Source organism: Pundamilia nyererei, unplaced genomic scaffold (assembly GCF_000239375.1).
Source record: "Pundamilia nyererei isolate P.nyererei 1_Seehausen unplaced genomic scaffold, PunNye1.0 scaffold00143, whole genome shotgun sequence".
Taxonomy (NCBI): domain Eukaryota; kingdom Metazoa; phylum Chordata; class Actinopteri; order Cichliformes; family Cichlidae; genus Pundamilia; species Pundamilia nyererei.
The window spans coordinates 269,794-287,625 of record NW_005187544.1 but is presented as its reverse complement, the minus strand read 5'-3'; the positions used below and the strand labels follow the sequence as shown (position 1 = coordinate 287,625).

The 17,832-nt window shown below is 41.8% G+C and overlaps 1 protein-coding gene across 2 annotated transcripts in view; it reads right to left on the bottom strand.

The window, feature by feature from the left end:
* Positions 1-454: 454 nt before the first annotated feature.
* mpped2a (metallophosphoesterase domain containing 2a) overlaps positions 455-17,832 on the bottom strand; it is an 80,057-nt gene continuing 62,679 nt past the window's right edge. For both annotated transcript variants that reach the window (XM_005744394.2, XM_005744393.2), the window contains 3 exons: positions 5,163-5,278; positions 3,663-3,776; positions 455-2,391 (listed from right to left, as the gene is read on the bottom strand). In XM_005744394.2, coding sequence (XP_005744451.1) covers positions 2,273-2,391; positions 3,663-3,776; positions 5,163-5,278 — 349 coding nt within the window. In that variant the 3' untranslated portion in view covers positions 455-2,272. The remainder of the gene's footprint in view (positions 2,392-3,662; positions 3,777-5,162; positions 5,279-17,832) is intronic.

The window sequence follows — 17,832 nt, the reverse complement described above, 5'->3', positions numbered from 1 at the left end:
TGAGGCAAAACACCTGCTGTGAGGTTAGGCTGTACAGATAAGCATACATTTACTTTGTAAATAAGTATTCAAATAAGTATTAGAAAGTAGGCCAAGCCTGCTCGCAGCTGTGTTGACTGGCTGATACAAACCAAGATCGTTTTTCATACAACTTCAGCTTCCTTTTTAAAAAAAAAAAAGCAAAACTCTTGGTTGGTTTTGCATAAAGTGGATTGTTGCCACAGTAAAAGTGGATATACATATGGCACATAACATCAGGGAATACATGGAACGCCATAACTAAGTGCCATAATATACAGAAGCATCTGTGCTGAGTATGATCTGGAAGTCCCCAGGTCAAAATGGGAGACACCAATGGGGTGGAGAATGGTCGAGCCTGTTGGACTTCCAGATACAGGCGGACAAACTGGTGGTGGCTAACCATTTTTGGAATAAAAACAAAGATGGAGTTTCATAAGTAAAAATCTTGCAATTTTATTTGCATATAAAGGCAGCTAAATATATCACAATGAACTGAAAGAGAGAACTAACATTTCCATGAAGAGGGATACAATCAGAGAAAGAGCGAGAGAGGAACAGAGCACGAAAAGAGCATTTACAGCGGCAAAGTTGAGACAACTATTGGCAACTTTTTTTTTGTGCTAGCAAGATTGCATTTACACACAGTGCAAAATTAGAAAAAAAGCAATAAAACACAAATACTATCAAATTTACACTTTAAAGGACAACTTAACCATGTTTAGGCAGGTGTGTTGTTGGGAACAATCAGCACCTGTTGGATTGTGACAAATTTTTCCTCTCTCATCCAAAATAAACATCTACCCTACTGGGAGAATTGATACAAAAATCATTAAAGAAACGTCTCAAGAGATTTTTAACGAGAGAATTAAAGAAACATGGCAAACATACAGGTGCATACAGAAAAAAATGCACTTTTTTTGTCAAACAACTTTTAGTACAGATGTTTTACAACATGAATATATAATATATATATTTTTATACATTACATTTTCCAAATCAGATCAGAAATCCATAACGGGGCAATACAAAGGGAATTTTTCCGGCTGTAACTGGATAGTCTTCTGTCCCTGCGTTGGTTAGGTGTTGTTTTGCGGGGATGATGGGTAATAAATAAGGACTTTTTTCTCTGAGCTTGCAGAGAAGGGGGGCTCTAGCTGAGAACATTAAAGCTAGTTTAAGGCAGCGTCCCTGTCAGCCAATAAGAAAAAAGAGGAACTGACAAGAGGTTCGAAACAAACAAGAAGAACCCAAATATGAAATATCGTGATGACACATCCATGGTATGCATTATCTGGCTAACACAAACCAAACGTTAAAAAAAAAAAAACTTATACAAATTCCCATAGCATCATTTATCTTACAGATCTGACCATTATTTATCAAGAGCAAGATTGTTTAATCACAAAAATCCCCCTAAAAAGGAGAATACCAGTATCAGCCAGGCTCATAGCTCAGCAGTCCCTCCAAATCTGCACACATTTAGACTTTAAAACATTTTTATATTTTTAATTCAAACATTCCAAATTTCTGTTGTAACAAACCATGTGGTGGTATGGAAGCCTTGAAAGAGAATATACCGTACATTTAATTTAGTTAAAAAAGAAGAAGATAAAATTCAATTTGAGATCACAGATTTCTTCCCTGTGGCCAAGTAGTGTTTTAAGAGCGTGCAAGTTGAAAGCATTGTTCTCATCTGCCGTTCTGCACTAAGGCAACATCTTTTTGAGGGATTAATTCTTCCTGTGGCTGACAGGAAGCGGAGTGTGAAATGAAGCTGCGCCGACATAATAAACACTCGACCCTACACAGTCAAAATCAGGACAAAAGAAAGTTTCTTCAGGGATTATCTTTGCTTTGTCAAAGCCGTTTCTCATATCGAACAAAGCTGGAAAGCATTCTGGAGGAAAACGGGCCCTGATATCTGCAACTGTTCTGACTGTGTGCAGATGAACAACAACAATAATTAAAAAAACAGACCGGGACTGCTGGCACAAGCTCAAAAACAAAACAAAACAGAAAACCTAAATAAAAAGCAATGGTATTCTCCTTTAACACTCCCACACACGCTCCCACCCCCACCCTGTCTTTAAATCCTCTCCGTCTCACAACAGGTTGGAGAAGATTCAAAGTTGCCAAAGAACCACTTATAACTTTATTTTTTTATTTTTTATTTTTTTTAAACTTGACATATTTTTTGAAAAGAAATTGTTTTTCCAGCCCTTGACCCTCCCCGCCCCCCCATCCTCTGATCTCAGGAGGTGGAAGGGTTGGGCAGGTCGAACACGATAGGGGGGTTGGTGGGCTGGAAGCTGACGGTGCAGGTTGAAGCGTTGATGAATGTCGTGTAGCCGTCTGTCATGATCCCGTACCCTGGGGAGGCGGGAAGGGGAAAATGAGTGCCAGAAATAGGTAACATTCGATCATGTAACAGAGTTTGTAATACACTGTTTTTACCAAATCAGTCCTTTGTTCACTCAATATACCAATTTCACACACTCAGTTTAGCAATTTGTATGCTTGAATTTACTTTGAGTGTTTCCATGAATTCACAAGGTTCATTTTTCAGCTTTATTCTACTTCTCATCTTGCCACTAATTGCTGTGAACTGTTTGATTTGGGTACAGTTAATATGCAGCGGTTAAACACTTTAGACCACACACATACACACGTGGTCAGAATATGCTGCAGGTTCTTTGCATGTTGCATCAAACAGCAAGACGTTAGCAGCAGATCCTTTAAGTTCTATAAGCTGCGAGTGAGACCGGCAGTGGATCAGGCTTGTTCAAGCACATCCCTCCAGCTATGCCTGCTTTTTTGCTGTGTTACTTCCTTGGACCACAGGCAGCTCGTGCTCACTAATGCTGTGGGGGAGCACCACACAAGCATCAGTGTTTGGGAGATGAAGTTCTGTGACCCACTGCTCCTGCAACCAAAACCTAGACTGCAGTAAGTGATTGTTTAATATGTCACAGCACTTGGCCCGTGGGGTTGGTATGAGTCAATCAACGTTACTTATTGTGTTCTCAGTTAACTGATCATTCGCATTGCCAAGGAAGTTATGTGATTAGTTCTGTTTGTTTTTTGGTTAAGTGGAAATCACAGTAGCTCATTTGTGCTTGTTTGTGTATTTGTCTTCACACAATGAAGGACTTTGGTTATTCAACCAACACAGCTGCATGTGTGCGCAGTTCTCCACAAAACAACAGCACAACAGCCAACTGGCTGCAGGTCTTCACCCTGAAAAGCTTCACCTTGTAGACTATGGTCTGCAAAAAGCGCTAATGTGTTTGTATTGTGTGTTCCCTGGCACCAAAATAGACCAACAGAAAAAAATAGTGGTTATTAAATAAGTAAATGATTACTGTCCAAATTATTATTATTTTTCCTGAAATTCATGGGCCCTGAATCTGTGCATCCCTAGAAAGGTAAGAAACATTAGATTCATCTTCCTTTGTCTTGACACATTTTAAAATCAACAGAGCACAATTTGTTGATTGTGAGCATGTGCACGTGTGTAAAAGATCCTTTTTCTACACTTGCACTTGCCAAAGGCCACCTCCCCATCATGCAATCAGAACGTATTCTCCTCTGAGGTCCCCAGAGTCAAGGACAGTTAACAGTTTGGGTTTTATTCCCAGTACCTTCGTGTATGCCTCCAAAGGCATGAAGCTTGGGTCGCACCCTTTTCTGGACCGTGTTGAGCAGCTCTACACAGCCAACCCGCTGTAGCTCCTTAGGAACCCAGTCTCGGAAACCTGCAGAAAGATTTCACAGCTGTCAAAACAGTCCTGGTGTTACTGTCTTTGCTTCCATTTGATCAAAACAACTGTTACCTGTAACACATCACCTTAAAATAAGCAGCAGAAAGATGTAAGTTAGCATTAATGACGTGAAACCCCAACAAGAACAGCTGAAAAACAAAATGTCTCAAGCGTGAATGTAAATGTGGAAACAAACAAAAAACACAATCACCACCAACATACATGTGCGCACACACATATCACTCAGTACTATTAACTGGACGACTCCATATGGCCAACACTAAGCTCTACAGTAAAAATATCTGTGAATATACGTATATCTCCATCTATCATGTTCTGAACATACAATGGGTTTTTATGTTGAGCAGATTCATGCTGACATTAGCAGCCATTTATCACGAGTGCTGAGATAGTCTCCATGCATAAGGTTAAATAAACTTTCCCTTATAGTTTGAATTACTTGAGTCAGCAGTTCAGAGCATTATGACTACTACAGGTCAAATCGGGAGTGGACCTTTATCCCCCCAAAACTTTTTCAGCAGATATTAAAATTTCGGTGAATCGCTACCAATTCACGCACAGCTTTTATTAACTCAAACTACCAGTTGAGGCTCACTTTTGGCACTGTTTGACCACAATAGAGAAGTCTTATTTCAGAAGAATTATGTAATAGCAGAAATAAAACAACTGTTCATTTACTGGGTTCATATCTGAATTTCACAGCTTTAAAATGTGTCTGATGAATCCATATTTTTTCTCCACACTTGTGCAACACCCCTCTTTTCCCATCTCATTGTTTTGGATCTTTCATCTTTGGAGAATCATCCTAAATTTTCATCTTAAGCTGCCCCCTTCCTCCAGTGCTGCTTTCCTATCCTACGGTCTCTCTCCAGTTGTTCGCGGCATCTGTCACACTGCTGTGAAATCGAGTTTCCATGCAATCAAACAGCCACAGTGGCTGCCGCAACAACAGCAGCAGCAGCAACCCTCCGTAGGCGAGAGGAAAGGAAATCACTCAATAAAGCCAGATGGAAAGCACAAGGAGAAAAACACAAAAAACAACACAAACACATAGCAAAAAACAACAAAAAACAAAAACAGGACCCAAACAACCAGAGGGAAAACTAATATATATATATTCACTTTGTTTTTCATGAAGTCAAACACAAACATTGAATTATGAAGCATGTCGGAGTGTTCACTTTAGTTACTGTTGGATTTAGATGGAAACAACATTGATTATAATGTAAGACATGCGGAGATCTGCTCAAAGACGACCTACTGTCAAGCCACCAGTGACTTCACATGCATTTTGAAGAAAGAGCCCCGACTTCATTAGAAACTGCAATGCAGGGGCTGTGATTGGTTAATTGGACTCACCGAGTGGAGGTCCGTGGGTCATCAGGATGTCGATGCCCTCGGGGATGAGGTTCCATTTATCCAGCAGAGACTGTCCTCGAGGCAGGTTGAACCCCCATCCGTTAAACCACGGAGTCCTGCAGAGGCAGAGGGGAAGAGATCATATTAACATCACTCGGGAGAGCAACTGCACCATGATTACGCAAAGCAAAGATGATATCAGAAGGCAATAAATACCACAAAATGTATGCACCTCTGTGCAACATTACCAAGTCAGTGTAGCAGATAAATGGCTGTTTAATAAAAGCACATCTCATCTTGTGTCCCGGTTTATTCCACTGACTAATATATTATGTAAATGCTACATTTTAACCAGTTAAAAACCAAACCAAAGATTAGAAAAAGGTAACATAGTAGTAATAACAACTGGCAAAAAGGCTCATACAACGATAATGCAAACTTAAGTCTAAAATGTTTCCAAACTACAGAACAGGATAGGGTTTTTCTTATAAGACGACTCCAGGAAATTGTGAAACACATAACTACAGTTCAATTTGTCCCATTAAGGCCTCAATCACATAGGCCTATAGACTGGTTGGTGCCCCTAGCAATGACTGGTCGCTAGGCAAAAACTGAAGAGTCCAAAGAGTGACACCATTTGCCTTCAAAGTAAAAGTTTCCCCTTTTGAAATGTGGTGGTTTCAGCAGTGAGACACCAGTTTTGCTGTTTACTAGGGGTGCAACGATACACAAAATTCACGGTTCGGTTCGATACTTTGGTGTCACGGTTCGATATTTTTTCGATACAAAAAAAAATGTTCATGCCTTTTTAATTTGTCATTTATTAAATTTTCAGGTCACATTCTGCACCACATCTCTGTGCGTTCATCATTTGTTTGAAGCCAGCTCACCTCCTGCAACTACTTTTCCGAGAATACGCGCTTCTTTTGTGGTTCGGACTCCTGACATTTCTTTGGAGGTGGAGGAACATCACAGAACCCTGCGAACCCTGTATCTGATTGAGGAATCACTCATCTTTGGAAAAGAGAGTTTATTACAGAGAAATGGCTCTTTCCAAAATACTTCTTCTGGGCTATATTCTCAGCAGCATATTAAACATATCAGGTCCCCATAAGGAGAATCATGTGCTAACGGCTGTCTAAATGACTCTGTAAAGTTTGTAGCATGCGTGCTTGTTGTTTTTGCCTGCTTCCACTTGTCTTTGCACTAGGATGATGTCGGCGTAAATGTGCAGTCATATTCGTTGTGTTCCCACTAGTGCTGTCAGCATAAATCTCGTTGAAATGACGTTAACGCCACAACACGGCAAATCTCCGTTAACGAGTTACCGCGGACCACCCCGTGCATGGGGCTGGACGGCCAACACGTTAATGAGCTAACTGCGCTAACACACTAGCTCCCACGCATGTAATTGAGCATTGCGTGGCACATCCAACATACTGTTTTACTTTAGTCCATGACGCGCTTACCTTCAGGGTCATACGTCACATGAAAACCAAAATAGTTCCAAACGCCAGATCTGAATGAGGGTGGGGGAGGTTCAATTTGCCATGTTGCAAGGAGAGCTTAACTTCTGTCTCGCTAGCTCGCCCTGCGCTCAGTGAATCTGCGTTCGACTACTCCGCCTAGGCTGCACTGTCGAGCGCAGATCCACTGAGCGCTCAACACAGACAGCATCGTCAGAAGGAAAGCTGATAAAATAAATTAAAAATTTTGTATTGTTCATATGCGTACCGAACCGAAAGCACTGTATCGAACGGTTCAATATCGATATTGTTGCACCCCTACTGTTTACCCGTGAACATGGGAGTGATTAGTTTGGAGGACTGGAGAAGCTTTAAATTCAAAGGGTCACAATCGTTGATTTGTTCATGTTAGAAGCCAAAATAAATGACTGACTGTGCAGGCCTGGTAGGAGGAAGAAGAAAAAAAGTGAATTTCTAAACAGCAGGGATCCACATCACATGTCAACCCCCACTCCCTCTGCTTCCTTTCTACAGATTGATTGACAGCAGCCGGGCCACCTCCAGCAGCCTGGATGGGAGTCTGCCTCTCTGGGGTGACAGGCAGCATCTCAGCCTTCCCCAGCAGACACAAAGAGCCTCGATCTGGCTGAGTGGGAATGAGGAATAGATGGATGGATTGGATGGATGGATGGAGGGGGTAGAAACAGATGAAGAAATAAAGTGAACTGCACAGGGGTTAGATATAGAAGCAGAGCTGTGGAAACCAAAGGGAGAAACAGAAATCGAGGAGAGGCTGGTTGATAAATTGAGCCTTCATTTATCACAATAGTGGTAATAGCTGAAGAAGGCTGACAACACAGGAAAGGAAGATAGATTATCATCACATAATACCTCAGTATATAAGCTGACCTACTGCTAGAAACCCAGAAAGAAAGAAAAAATCTTTTGATTTTAATTTTAGGGTTTTAGTTCAGTGCAGCAGAGTCACTGATGAAAAGATGACACCATTCCCAGGTTACTTTGGGACAGACTGCAGAGTTTAGACCAGCTTCCTGTCACTTAGCAGTGGTGCTGGGTATGGCATTTGACCGAGGGGAAATCAGGGCTCCACAAACATCAATAGGCTTTGTTACAGTGAAAGATGGACGCTCCAGCGCAGATCAATACCTACTGTTCCAGAGGAGGGCCAAGAGGGGCTAAACAGAGCTAGCACAGACTTGAGATGTGTAAAACATAAGATCACAATCCCCCCGGATCATTCTAAAACACAACTGAGCAACAAAACTACACTGCTGAAAATAAGAGCCTTAAAAAAAAAAATCCTATTAATTCACTGTGGTGAGAGAAACAAGCATTATAATGCAGTCTAAGCTCCAGCTCAACCTGTTTGGAGTATCGAGTGTTCTTATGTGCTTGGAAAGAAAAAAAAAAAGAAAAGCCAGTGGCGGCGGCAGAAGCTTGCTCTTTGATTTGCTCACTCAATCGTTGCCTCGTTCTCTCGCTCAGTGGAGAGCTGAGAAATGAGGTTAAAAATGAAATGTGAGGAGTGCGCAGGGGAGTGAAGGCCACAGACTGAACTGATTAATTAGAACTAATCACACAAATCGGAGCTAATGGAAGTCTAATGGATTACTGGGAAGACTCACCACTTCTCCGATGGAAACAGTGCTGCCGCTGCGGTGTGGACAAACTTAGAAAGCTGGTGAATCAGAGCAGAGCTGGCCTGGTCGGCTTGCTGCACACAGAACGCACCAGCAGAGCATTTGTCTGCCCCAGGTTTTGACTAATAGCGACAAGGCCAAACTTTGAAAAATAGCCAGACACATTGGTCCCCCCCCCCCCTCCCCCCTCCAGTAAAATAAATCATGGTTTCTTGCAGCAGAAATAAATAAACATCTGGACCCTTGATTTTGCTCTGTGTTTCACATGTTTTCTCTCACATAAACACATTCATCTGAGAGATGAAACATAACTCCCGACATGAGCTGTGGATCCAGAGCCAAACTGAAAGGTCCTGACTGAATGCAGTACTGGCTGCTACAGATCGACACCACAATGCCCCCATTGTCGGCTGTCTGCCTATGAAATATACCTTCTATGCAAGTGCATTTGTTAACCTCTGCCAAGATTAATGACATCCCAGTCGCATAAAGGAGAGACTGTTTCCTGCGTGGCTGTGACACAGGTTTTATTATACTGTACTGTTGAGTGTATGTGTGCGTGTGTAGTGGGCAGAGTGCGCATCCAAGAAGCTTCCGAGTAGGATGTGAGCAAACAAAATGTACTGCTACCAGTCTCCTTCCTGACTGCATATATGCAGGCCAATGCATGTGTATGTGTGTACATTCTGAGCCCAGTCTTGCCTTGACACTCGCCATCTGGAGAGCGTCACCGTGGCAACAAAGGAGAAGCGTCTGGAGGCAAGCGCAGTGGGAAGTAAAACACAGCCACAGAAATAGAAGCAGAAGTAAGAGAAAAGGAGAAGGAAGTGAGGAAGGATGTGCAAACACCGCAAAGATGGGAGAGAAAGTGGAGGAGTAGTTGTGCAGATAACGTGGAGAGTGAATGAAAAAGTTCACCTGTCAGATGTTGTCAGGTTGCTTTTGTGCAAACTTGGGAAAAGCGAGTGTTTAAGTTCAGCGGGAGGATAATCAAACGTCACGAAATCATCAGGAAAGGTGAACCGTCTTTAACTCGAACACCACTGGTTTCAAACACCAACACGCAAAACAAAAAGAAACGCTGCATTAAATGCACAAGAAATGGGTAACCATAGTAACAGGAACATTAACCGACCCCCCCCAAGGGAATCAAACAGTGCCAATGGGTTAAAAATCTGCAGCCTTAGCTGGCAGTAAGAGGTAAACCAGACAGAAGCCATTTAGCCCTCGTGTGCAGAACGCCAATATTCAATTAGGCCGGTGGACATCATTAGGACGGCAGCACGGAGCCTCTATGGGCGTGACACCACTCTTAACCCCCTGTACTCCCCCGAGCTGTTCTTTCTGGGTCCTGTGATAAGCTACAGGACCCCCCCCACACACACACACACACAAAAACACAATGCTTGATTCTTCTCATTACATCTTTTATTCTGACTCCTCCCTTCCTAAATGGATCATTTTAAGCATTTTCCTTCTCACCACATCTCATCGGATCAGCTGTTTTTAATGGTAAATGGTCTGTATCATCCCGGCTATATCATCCCGTTCACGGTAATACCGGTGTAATTTTGGGCAACGATAGGAAAATGAAATATCGCGATAGAATATGGGTAAAACGCGCATGCGCAGTGCCTATGTTTACATACGCACATGGCGGCGACGCAGAATGAGAAGAGCGAAAGCGGATTGTTAAATGAAACGGATGAACCAGAATTGGTTTGTAAAAATGCTGCAACTTCGGTGGTGTGGAACTGGTTTGGCATTTGTCCGTCAGATACACAACAAAGCACTATTTTTGGTAGAGCATGCTAGCGGGCCGTCTTTATTACCGTGTTGTTTGGAAAATACGGCACACTTAAAATCAATCCTTTGATTTTTCTGAAAGTCAACAGTGCCCCTTATAATCCCGTGTGCCTTATGTATGAATTCTGGTTGTGTTTACTGACCTCGAAACCATTTTATGTCGTACACGGCGCTCGAAAATCTGTCAAATGTTTATGTATGACTTTGCTAAGCTACGAAGCCGAAGTAGGCAGGAGCCTCGCGGAGTGATACGTACTGTGCTTCAACATAATATTATGGTATTGTGTGTGTATAACCTCTTTTTAAGTTTTGTGGATATCATACATGGTTATGCTGAGGATATGTCGGCCAATTTCCACTGGAAAGGAATTTGCATTGTTACGTTTTTATATAACTTTAATGCACAAAATGCAAAAAACAGCTGCTTGTTTAAGTGAAAATACATTGATGGGTTTTTTTGCACTAATAAAGTTGTGGAGTTGTAAAGTATTTTGTCTAGTGTCAATTATATCGTCAGTTATATCGTTATCGCAAATTTTCAAATTTATATCGTGATAAATAATTTTGGTCATATCGCCCTGCTCTACACGACACCCTCTTGTTGATTTCTGTGCCGTGTTTACACATAACCTGGTTTCTAATCTGCTTCCATGACAAAAAATGTACAGACAGCAAGAAGAAGGGAAAAAAAAGACTCTATTGAAGGAGAGAACAAGTCACAGTAAGGGGAGCCAAAAGAAGTCTCAATCGTTCGGTTTTCATATCAGACAAAAACTGTACCTAAAGAACCAATCACTGCTAGTCCATATTTGAATGTGCACCTTCTGTTTTAACCAAAGACATCTACTCAGGTTTTTGATCTTACAACACTTATCTTATAGCAGCATGTTGACTAACTGACACTGTTGCTCGACACCAGCTTCTTTTCTTACGGATGAGCTTCTTTGTTTAGTGCAGTCTAACATATTTTTTGGCCTTCATAATATAGATCACAAAGAATAATGCAGTAAGATGACTGTAAATCCACCCAGTCTAAACTAAGGTCAAACTCTTTCATTATGTTCCTAAATCTCTCTCTCACACACACACACACACACACACACACACACACACACACACACACACACACACACACACACACACACACACACACCTGCATTTACCGTGTGCAAAGAGATTGTTTACCAAACACAGTACAGACTCACAGCCACTTCTTGTCATATCTCACTCGACATACATCTGAGTCGGCGCTACAGACCTAACAACAAACATGATGATGCTTGAAACATTAGGCAAACACTGACACTGTGCTACTGTATCACTACACCTTGTTTATTCTTTGAGCTCAAAGACCGAACAAAGACTGGCTCCTCACACACTGCATCAGGCCCTAAAAGGCTTTGGTGCACCTGTTTTATGTTCATACCAAGTGTTCATTTGTAATCTAAGGACAACAAATGATGATAAGCACCTATCATTTTTATATATTTCCTGTGTACAAGACAAGCCAACACACCAATGGATTTATCAACGAGAAGGGCAGCTAGCCGCCATAAACAACATTAAAAACTGGTCACTTTGAGACCGCAAAAATTCTAACCTGATTCTATGTTTCTTTACCTAATTATATGGAAACTCATGCCAGTATTTATTGCTAGGTAGACCGATCAATGGCTGCCATCTCATATACATGAGCATCCACTAACATTTGTTTTAAAAAACACACAAACACTGACATAAAGAGACTTCTGATGTCAGAAGCAAAGGACATGCTTCTTTTTAGTTGGCATTTGCATTCAGCACTCACAGAAAGTCTCACAAGCAGAAATAGACAATCATTTGTGAAAGCAGAGAAGTAGGAAACTGAACAGCATGCAATGAAGCTGCAAACAAAATCAAGTTTAAGGGGCTCAGATTAAGTTATTGCCTGTTATCACACTCTTTCTGAGCAACACTGCCAAAATCACAGGTGAAAATACTGCAAACTCTCAATGTATCGAACAGTATTGTCCCCTTTTCTAAAATCAGGTCAGTGTGTGACCGTACCCATGTTACCCAGTAACCAAGAGTGTGTTTCATTTAGAGGATTTCTGCTTCTTTTCCATACTTAATAAGGGCTTGACACTCAACTAGACCCCTAAGGAATGTTCCAGCAGGATGAAAAATTGTGCATACACGTGTGCGTGTTTTGGTCATGTTGAGAGCAGAGATAAGCTCGAAACATGTCACAGGTAAAGTATGATACTCTGGCTAAAAGCAGGAGCACAGCTGCACACTGGGATATCAGCTGGGTGCTGAACACAAAACAGGGACCAACAAGGTGCCTGTGACCAGCTCAGAGATAACAGCAGAAACAAGGAGGGAGAGTTAAGAGTGTGTGTGCAAGTCCAGCGATCCATCGTGTCTGACCTCTGAGTCAGAGCAGCCCTGGGGTCAGCAGGGGGAGGGGTCTAATTGATCAACCTGTCAGAACCAATGAGGAGGGCCATGTTAATGGGACTTTTATAAGCCCCGCGGGACGCACCGCCTGACACTGAAAGCCGTATGAGTATGTGCAAAACAGAGTTCATTCCCTGTGTGTGTGCGTGTGTGTGTGTGTGTGTGCACAATCCCAGAGCCCAGGTAGCCTTATTAAAAGGAGCCAAGTGGAGACTGGCTGGGTTTTGACAAATGGCCTCTCAACACCAAGGCCACCTTTGCAAACTTTGGGGACAAGGTAGAAGGCGAAGTCACAAGGGTGAAGGGGCCATGTTGTTGTGTGTGTGTGTGTGTGTGTGTGTGTGAGAGAGAGAGTGGGAGAGTGTGTGCGTGTTTGAGCTCTGCTCCAGCACTAATAACCTGTGCCTGGTGACTGATGGAGTGTGGAATGGATTAATCTTGCTGCAGTCATGCTGCCAAACACAGAGGCGCTAAGGGTTAGCCACCAGACTTAGCTCACTTAGGAAAGGCTATAACCATGGGGACCGGCTGTTTTATACACACACACACACGAGGACACACACACACACACACACACACACACACACACACACACACACTGTCTCCCAGGGGTTCGTCTCCACACCGAGATGCAGCCAGCTGCAGTTTGACCTGCGGGCTGCTAATGTAAAACAAGCACTGCAGACACCTCACAGCAAACACAGCTGCTCTCGACGACCCGGCAGCTCCCAGCACGAGAAACAGAGGAAAAGAAACGGCAAAGGGCCAGTGCCCAACGATGTAACAGGAAATCAAATAAGAGTAGAGAGGGTCAGAGTGTATCCCCTGCCATTATTACATCTAAGAGACTTCCTCAATAAACACCTAACACCCCCCCGCCTCGCTCTGCAGCACAAACTCACAGCCTAACAGCAGCCGTAGGTACAATGGATTAGCACAGACATCAAAGACTCCACAGACTCCACTAACTGAACCTGAAAGTGCCCGTCTATGAAAATACATGCAATGCATCTGTGTGTCTGTGTGTATATGTTGTCTGTTTTGCCAAGAACTGAATGTAGAATGTGGAAAGCTGTGGCTTTTATGTAAGAACTAGTCATTAAGTTGTTAATATAATGGAACCAAGAGTGCTAAAACGATTTACATCCAACCCACAGAAAAATGGTGACTTACAACTATTCAACAAAAATAGAAAAACAAAATCAAAACACAATTTGCCTTTTTTTTGCTGGTATAAACGCCTCAGACACTTCTGACTTCTGTATTTTGATTACAATGTAAGAAGGCTTGTGCCTTAATTTTAAAAAGACCGTATCAATGTTTTTTAGTAAACCTAAAACAACCGTGGCTGCAGTAAAAGTCTGCTTGGGTGCACAAGAATTAATTAATGTTGAGGAATTTAAATATTTGGGAGTGCTACTAGACTCTAAATTATCCTTTAAAAAACACATTAAAAAGTAGTAAAAACTGTAAATGTTAATATACAGAACTTTAGACATATCCGCACATCATTAACAGACACGGCAGCGATTACATTCCTGCGTTCTATGATACTGGCTCATATTGAATATTGTATTACAAGTTGGTCCTATACGAGCTCTGCTGCTACTGGGCCAATTGAAGTATGCTACAAAAGAGCATTGAAAATATTAGATAAAAAACCTTTTTCATTGTCAAATTTTAGAAAAATACAAGTTTTTGAATTTTACTAATTTCAAATTATTTAAATCTGCCTGTCAAAGCTATACATGGTCTGGCGCCTCCACCAATGAGTGATTTTATTAAACAAAAGTCTAGCAGTGTTGCCGGGTCTCGACTGACTCGAGCCACTGTTAGAGGTGATTGTGAAATGGCATTCAGGCGGACCACCTTTTCACAGAATGCTCTGTCATATCAGGCTGTAAGCTTCTGGAATAGTCTTCCACTGTCAGTGAGGGAAAGTACAAGTCTACCCATCTTTAAGAGTCACTTAAAAGGGCGGCTGAGGGACACACAAACATGTAATCATGTTTAATAATCATGTTTTATATTGGACGGGAAAAAGTTAGTGTATTACAAAAAGGGAACAACTGTTAGTTCAATGGGTGAACACAATATCACGACGGTCAGGGCATGTACAATATTGGGGTTTGTCCAATATAATTGATGTGTTTCCGTTATTGTTATCTATACTGTCCTCTGTGTCCACTCTCCTTGTCATTGTTTGTTCTAGTATAATGTGATCACTGTTTTTGTCCTTGTCACATGACCTGTAAATAGTGTCTCTGTATGTTTTTACTAACTTGTGTTTAACACCAACCTGCCAGAGGGTCTGCAGATGGAAATTAGCCCAAGGCTATAATCTGGCATATTTACATTTGTTAAAATGTTCATTAATATGTATTGCCCCTCTTTCTAAAAATAAATAAATAAAATAAATAAGTATAATCAAAAACACCAATTCTGGTTCCCAAAACACCAATTCTGCACAAACAATACACTGTAGGACAATTGTATCAATAATGCATTACACTGCATTATGGTAAATTAACCAATCATTTTTTGTCCCACTCTAACCATAGATCGACCTCAGTGTCAGTATTAACTGGTGTGGCACTGGGTGATAATTCTGCCCCAATCTAATATTAGGGGTGAAACAGACACATCTCTCTCTCTCTCTCTCTCTCTCTCTCTTTTTTTTTTTTTAATCTCAAAAACGGAGAAAATGTCCACCGTAGTTTACTTGATTTTCAGACTGATAATCAAAATAAAATGAAAAATGGCAAAAACTATTTTTTTAATTTCGCCTTAAAAATGCTTATTAACTGATTGTTAAACTGTTGTAAAATAACTTAATAATCATTTTTGCTTCAGTTTTAACATTTTCTACATTTCTTTTCAGATTTATTAATCTTACCAATTTCCTTTCAAGTCCAGTTCACAGGACCAGTTTCTACTCAGCGTTACTCTTCTGAGGCATGAATGCAAACATGTTTGTTAGTTGGGACGATCGTGGCTCAAGAGTTGGGAGTTCGCCTTGTAATCGGAAGGTTGCCGGTTCGAGCCCCGGCTTGGACAGTCTCGGTCGTTGTGTCCTTGGGCAAGACACTTCACCCGTTGCCTACTGGTGGTGGTCAGAGGGCCCGGTGGCGCCAGTGTTCGGCAGCCTCGCCTCTGTCAGTGCGCCCCAGGGTGGCTGTGGCTACATTGTAGCCACAGCCACCAGTGTGTGAATGTGTGTGTGAATGGGTGGATGACAGGTTGTGTAAAGCGCTTTGGGGTCCTTAGGGACTAGAAAAGCGCTATACAAATACAGGCCATTTACCATTTACCATTTTTGTAGTGACTTTGTTTTCTAGACCATCATTTGCCTTCATTGGTCCCACTGAAGTTTAATGTAACAATGCAGTAAAGTTACATTTCCAACAGATCTCAACTTAAATCTGTTTTGGTGCCTGTGAAATGCTTATTACAAGGCTTTGTGTGAAGCAGCTGTAGTAGCAAGATGAGAAAAGGTATAAGAGCTGCTTGCGGACAGCTCAGGTGGGGTTGGAGTGAGCAGTTAGGTGTTATGGGAACATAGACACGACTACATGGAACACGGAGTCCAAACACTTTGAAATATGGATCCGCCAGGAAGGAAGGCTGGTCTGAGAAACTGTAGCCCAGACTAATAAAGAGAGGGAATCTGGGTCCTATTCAGAGGCTGTATGGGAGCTGGGGGCAGGGGCCAAGACCCATTCAACCTTCCCTGAGACACAGGGACAAGGGTCCATTACCCTCCTCCAGCCCCGGCCTCACCGAACTTGATCCTGGAGAACAATGTATGAAGGGGGGGAGGGGCGGCAGGAGGGAAAGGAGTAAGGGGAGAGGATAATATCTCTGGGAAATTAGTGAGTTTTCTTCTGTGACAATAACTGACAGGCAAGGTTTCATTACCCAGCTCTGCTCCAAGGACCATGGCTGCAGCGTTTTTTCTACGCATTTCAAAACGGGACAAGGTGAAAATGGAATGAATGCACGCAGTCGCACAGGTGTGTCTTTCAGACAATTACAAAGTCTTACTGCTTTTCTTCCTCGGCACAAAGACGACAGCTCCGGGTCTACAAGTTAATTGAAAAAAAAGAACTGAAAAAGCTGTTTTGAACAGTTGAACTTTCATTTCTGACATACAATACTGACAGCAGATAAGACATGAAAGGAAATTATTAAAGACAGCCATTGTGCGTTTTGGCCTCTGCCAGTTGTTGTACCAATTCAGGCCTAAAGCTGAAGGTCTGCTGCACATCAGACATGAACAGAATTTAAACAGAGTCAAAGAATAATGAAAAATAAATTGAGTTGTCTGACATGGAAAAGTTATAACTTAAGAAGAATTTGGACTTCAAATCCTTGTTTCTTTATGAAAAAGACACACGGTGTTCAAAATAAATCACTTTTCAAAATGTCAGGTCTGTATTATCTGCCCAGGTCCCTGTGCATTCTTTTACTAGGCACTTTGCAATGCTAGTTTTTATGCCCTGCATTTAAGGACACTTTTCTGAATGGCCTCTACCTTTACGGAAGCTTCACGGTCAGGGTAATGTCAGATTCTGGTGACTGACGTCAAGTGCCACTTCAAAGTGAATTTTTTCTTCTTCTTTTTGTCCCCTACTCCAACCATCTTCACTAATTTCTAAGCTCAAAAGTTAATGGTGACTGCTACTCGACCTGTACATACAACTAGGGCTGGGCGATATTATACCGTTCACGGTAATACTGATACAATGTTAGGCAACAATAAATAAATTAAATATCGCGATAGAATATGGGTAAAGCGGGCATGTGCAGTGTCTTTGTTTTCATACGCACATGGCCGAAAAAGCATGGTGACAACGGAGAATAAGAAGGGGAAAAGCGGATTGTTGAGTGAAACGGATGAACCAGAATTGGTTTGTAAAAATGGTGCAACTTCAGTGATGTGGAACTGGTTTGGTGTTTGTCTGTCAGATACCCACCAAAGCACATTTTTTTTTGTAGAACATGCAAGCGGGCCGTCGTTATTGCCATATTTGTTGGACTATGGTGCTTGTAAAATGGCAGTAATCTGGGTCCAAAACTCCCATCCACTTCAGGTCCCAAAGTCAAACGAACACTGCGGCATCACTGAGAGTTAAAAACTGTCTAAATTCTTTCATCTTTAATAAAACGATCAGCATTGCCACTTTACCAGGTGTAACAATTAAGTTTAATATCCAGGCATCCATGAAAACAGAATTTATTACATTTAACAGAGTTAGAAGTTAGCAAAAAGTTAGCGGAAGTTAGCTTGCTAATTTC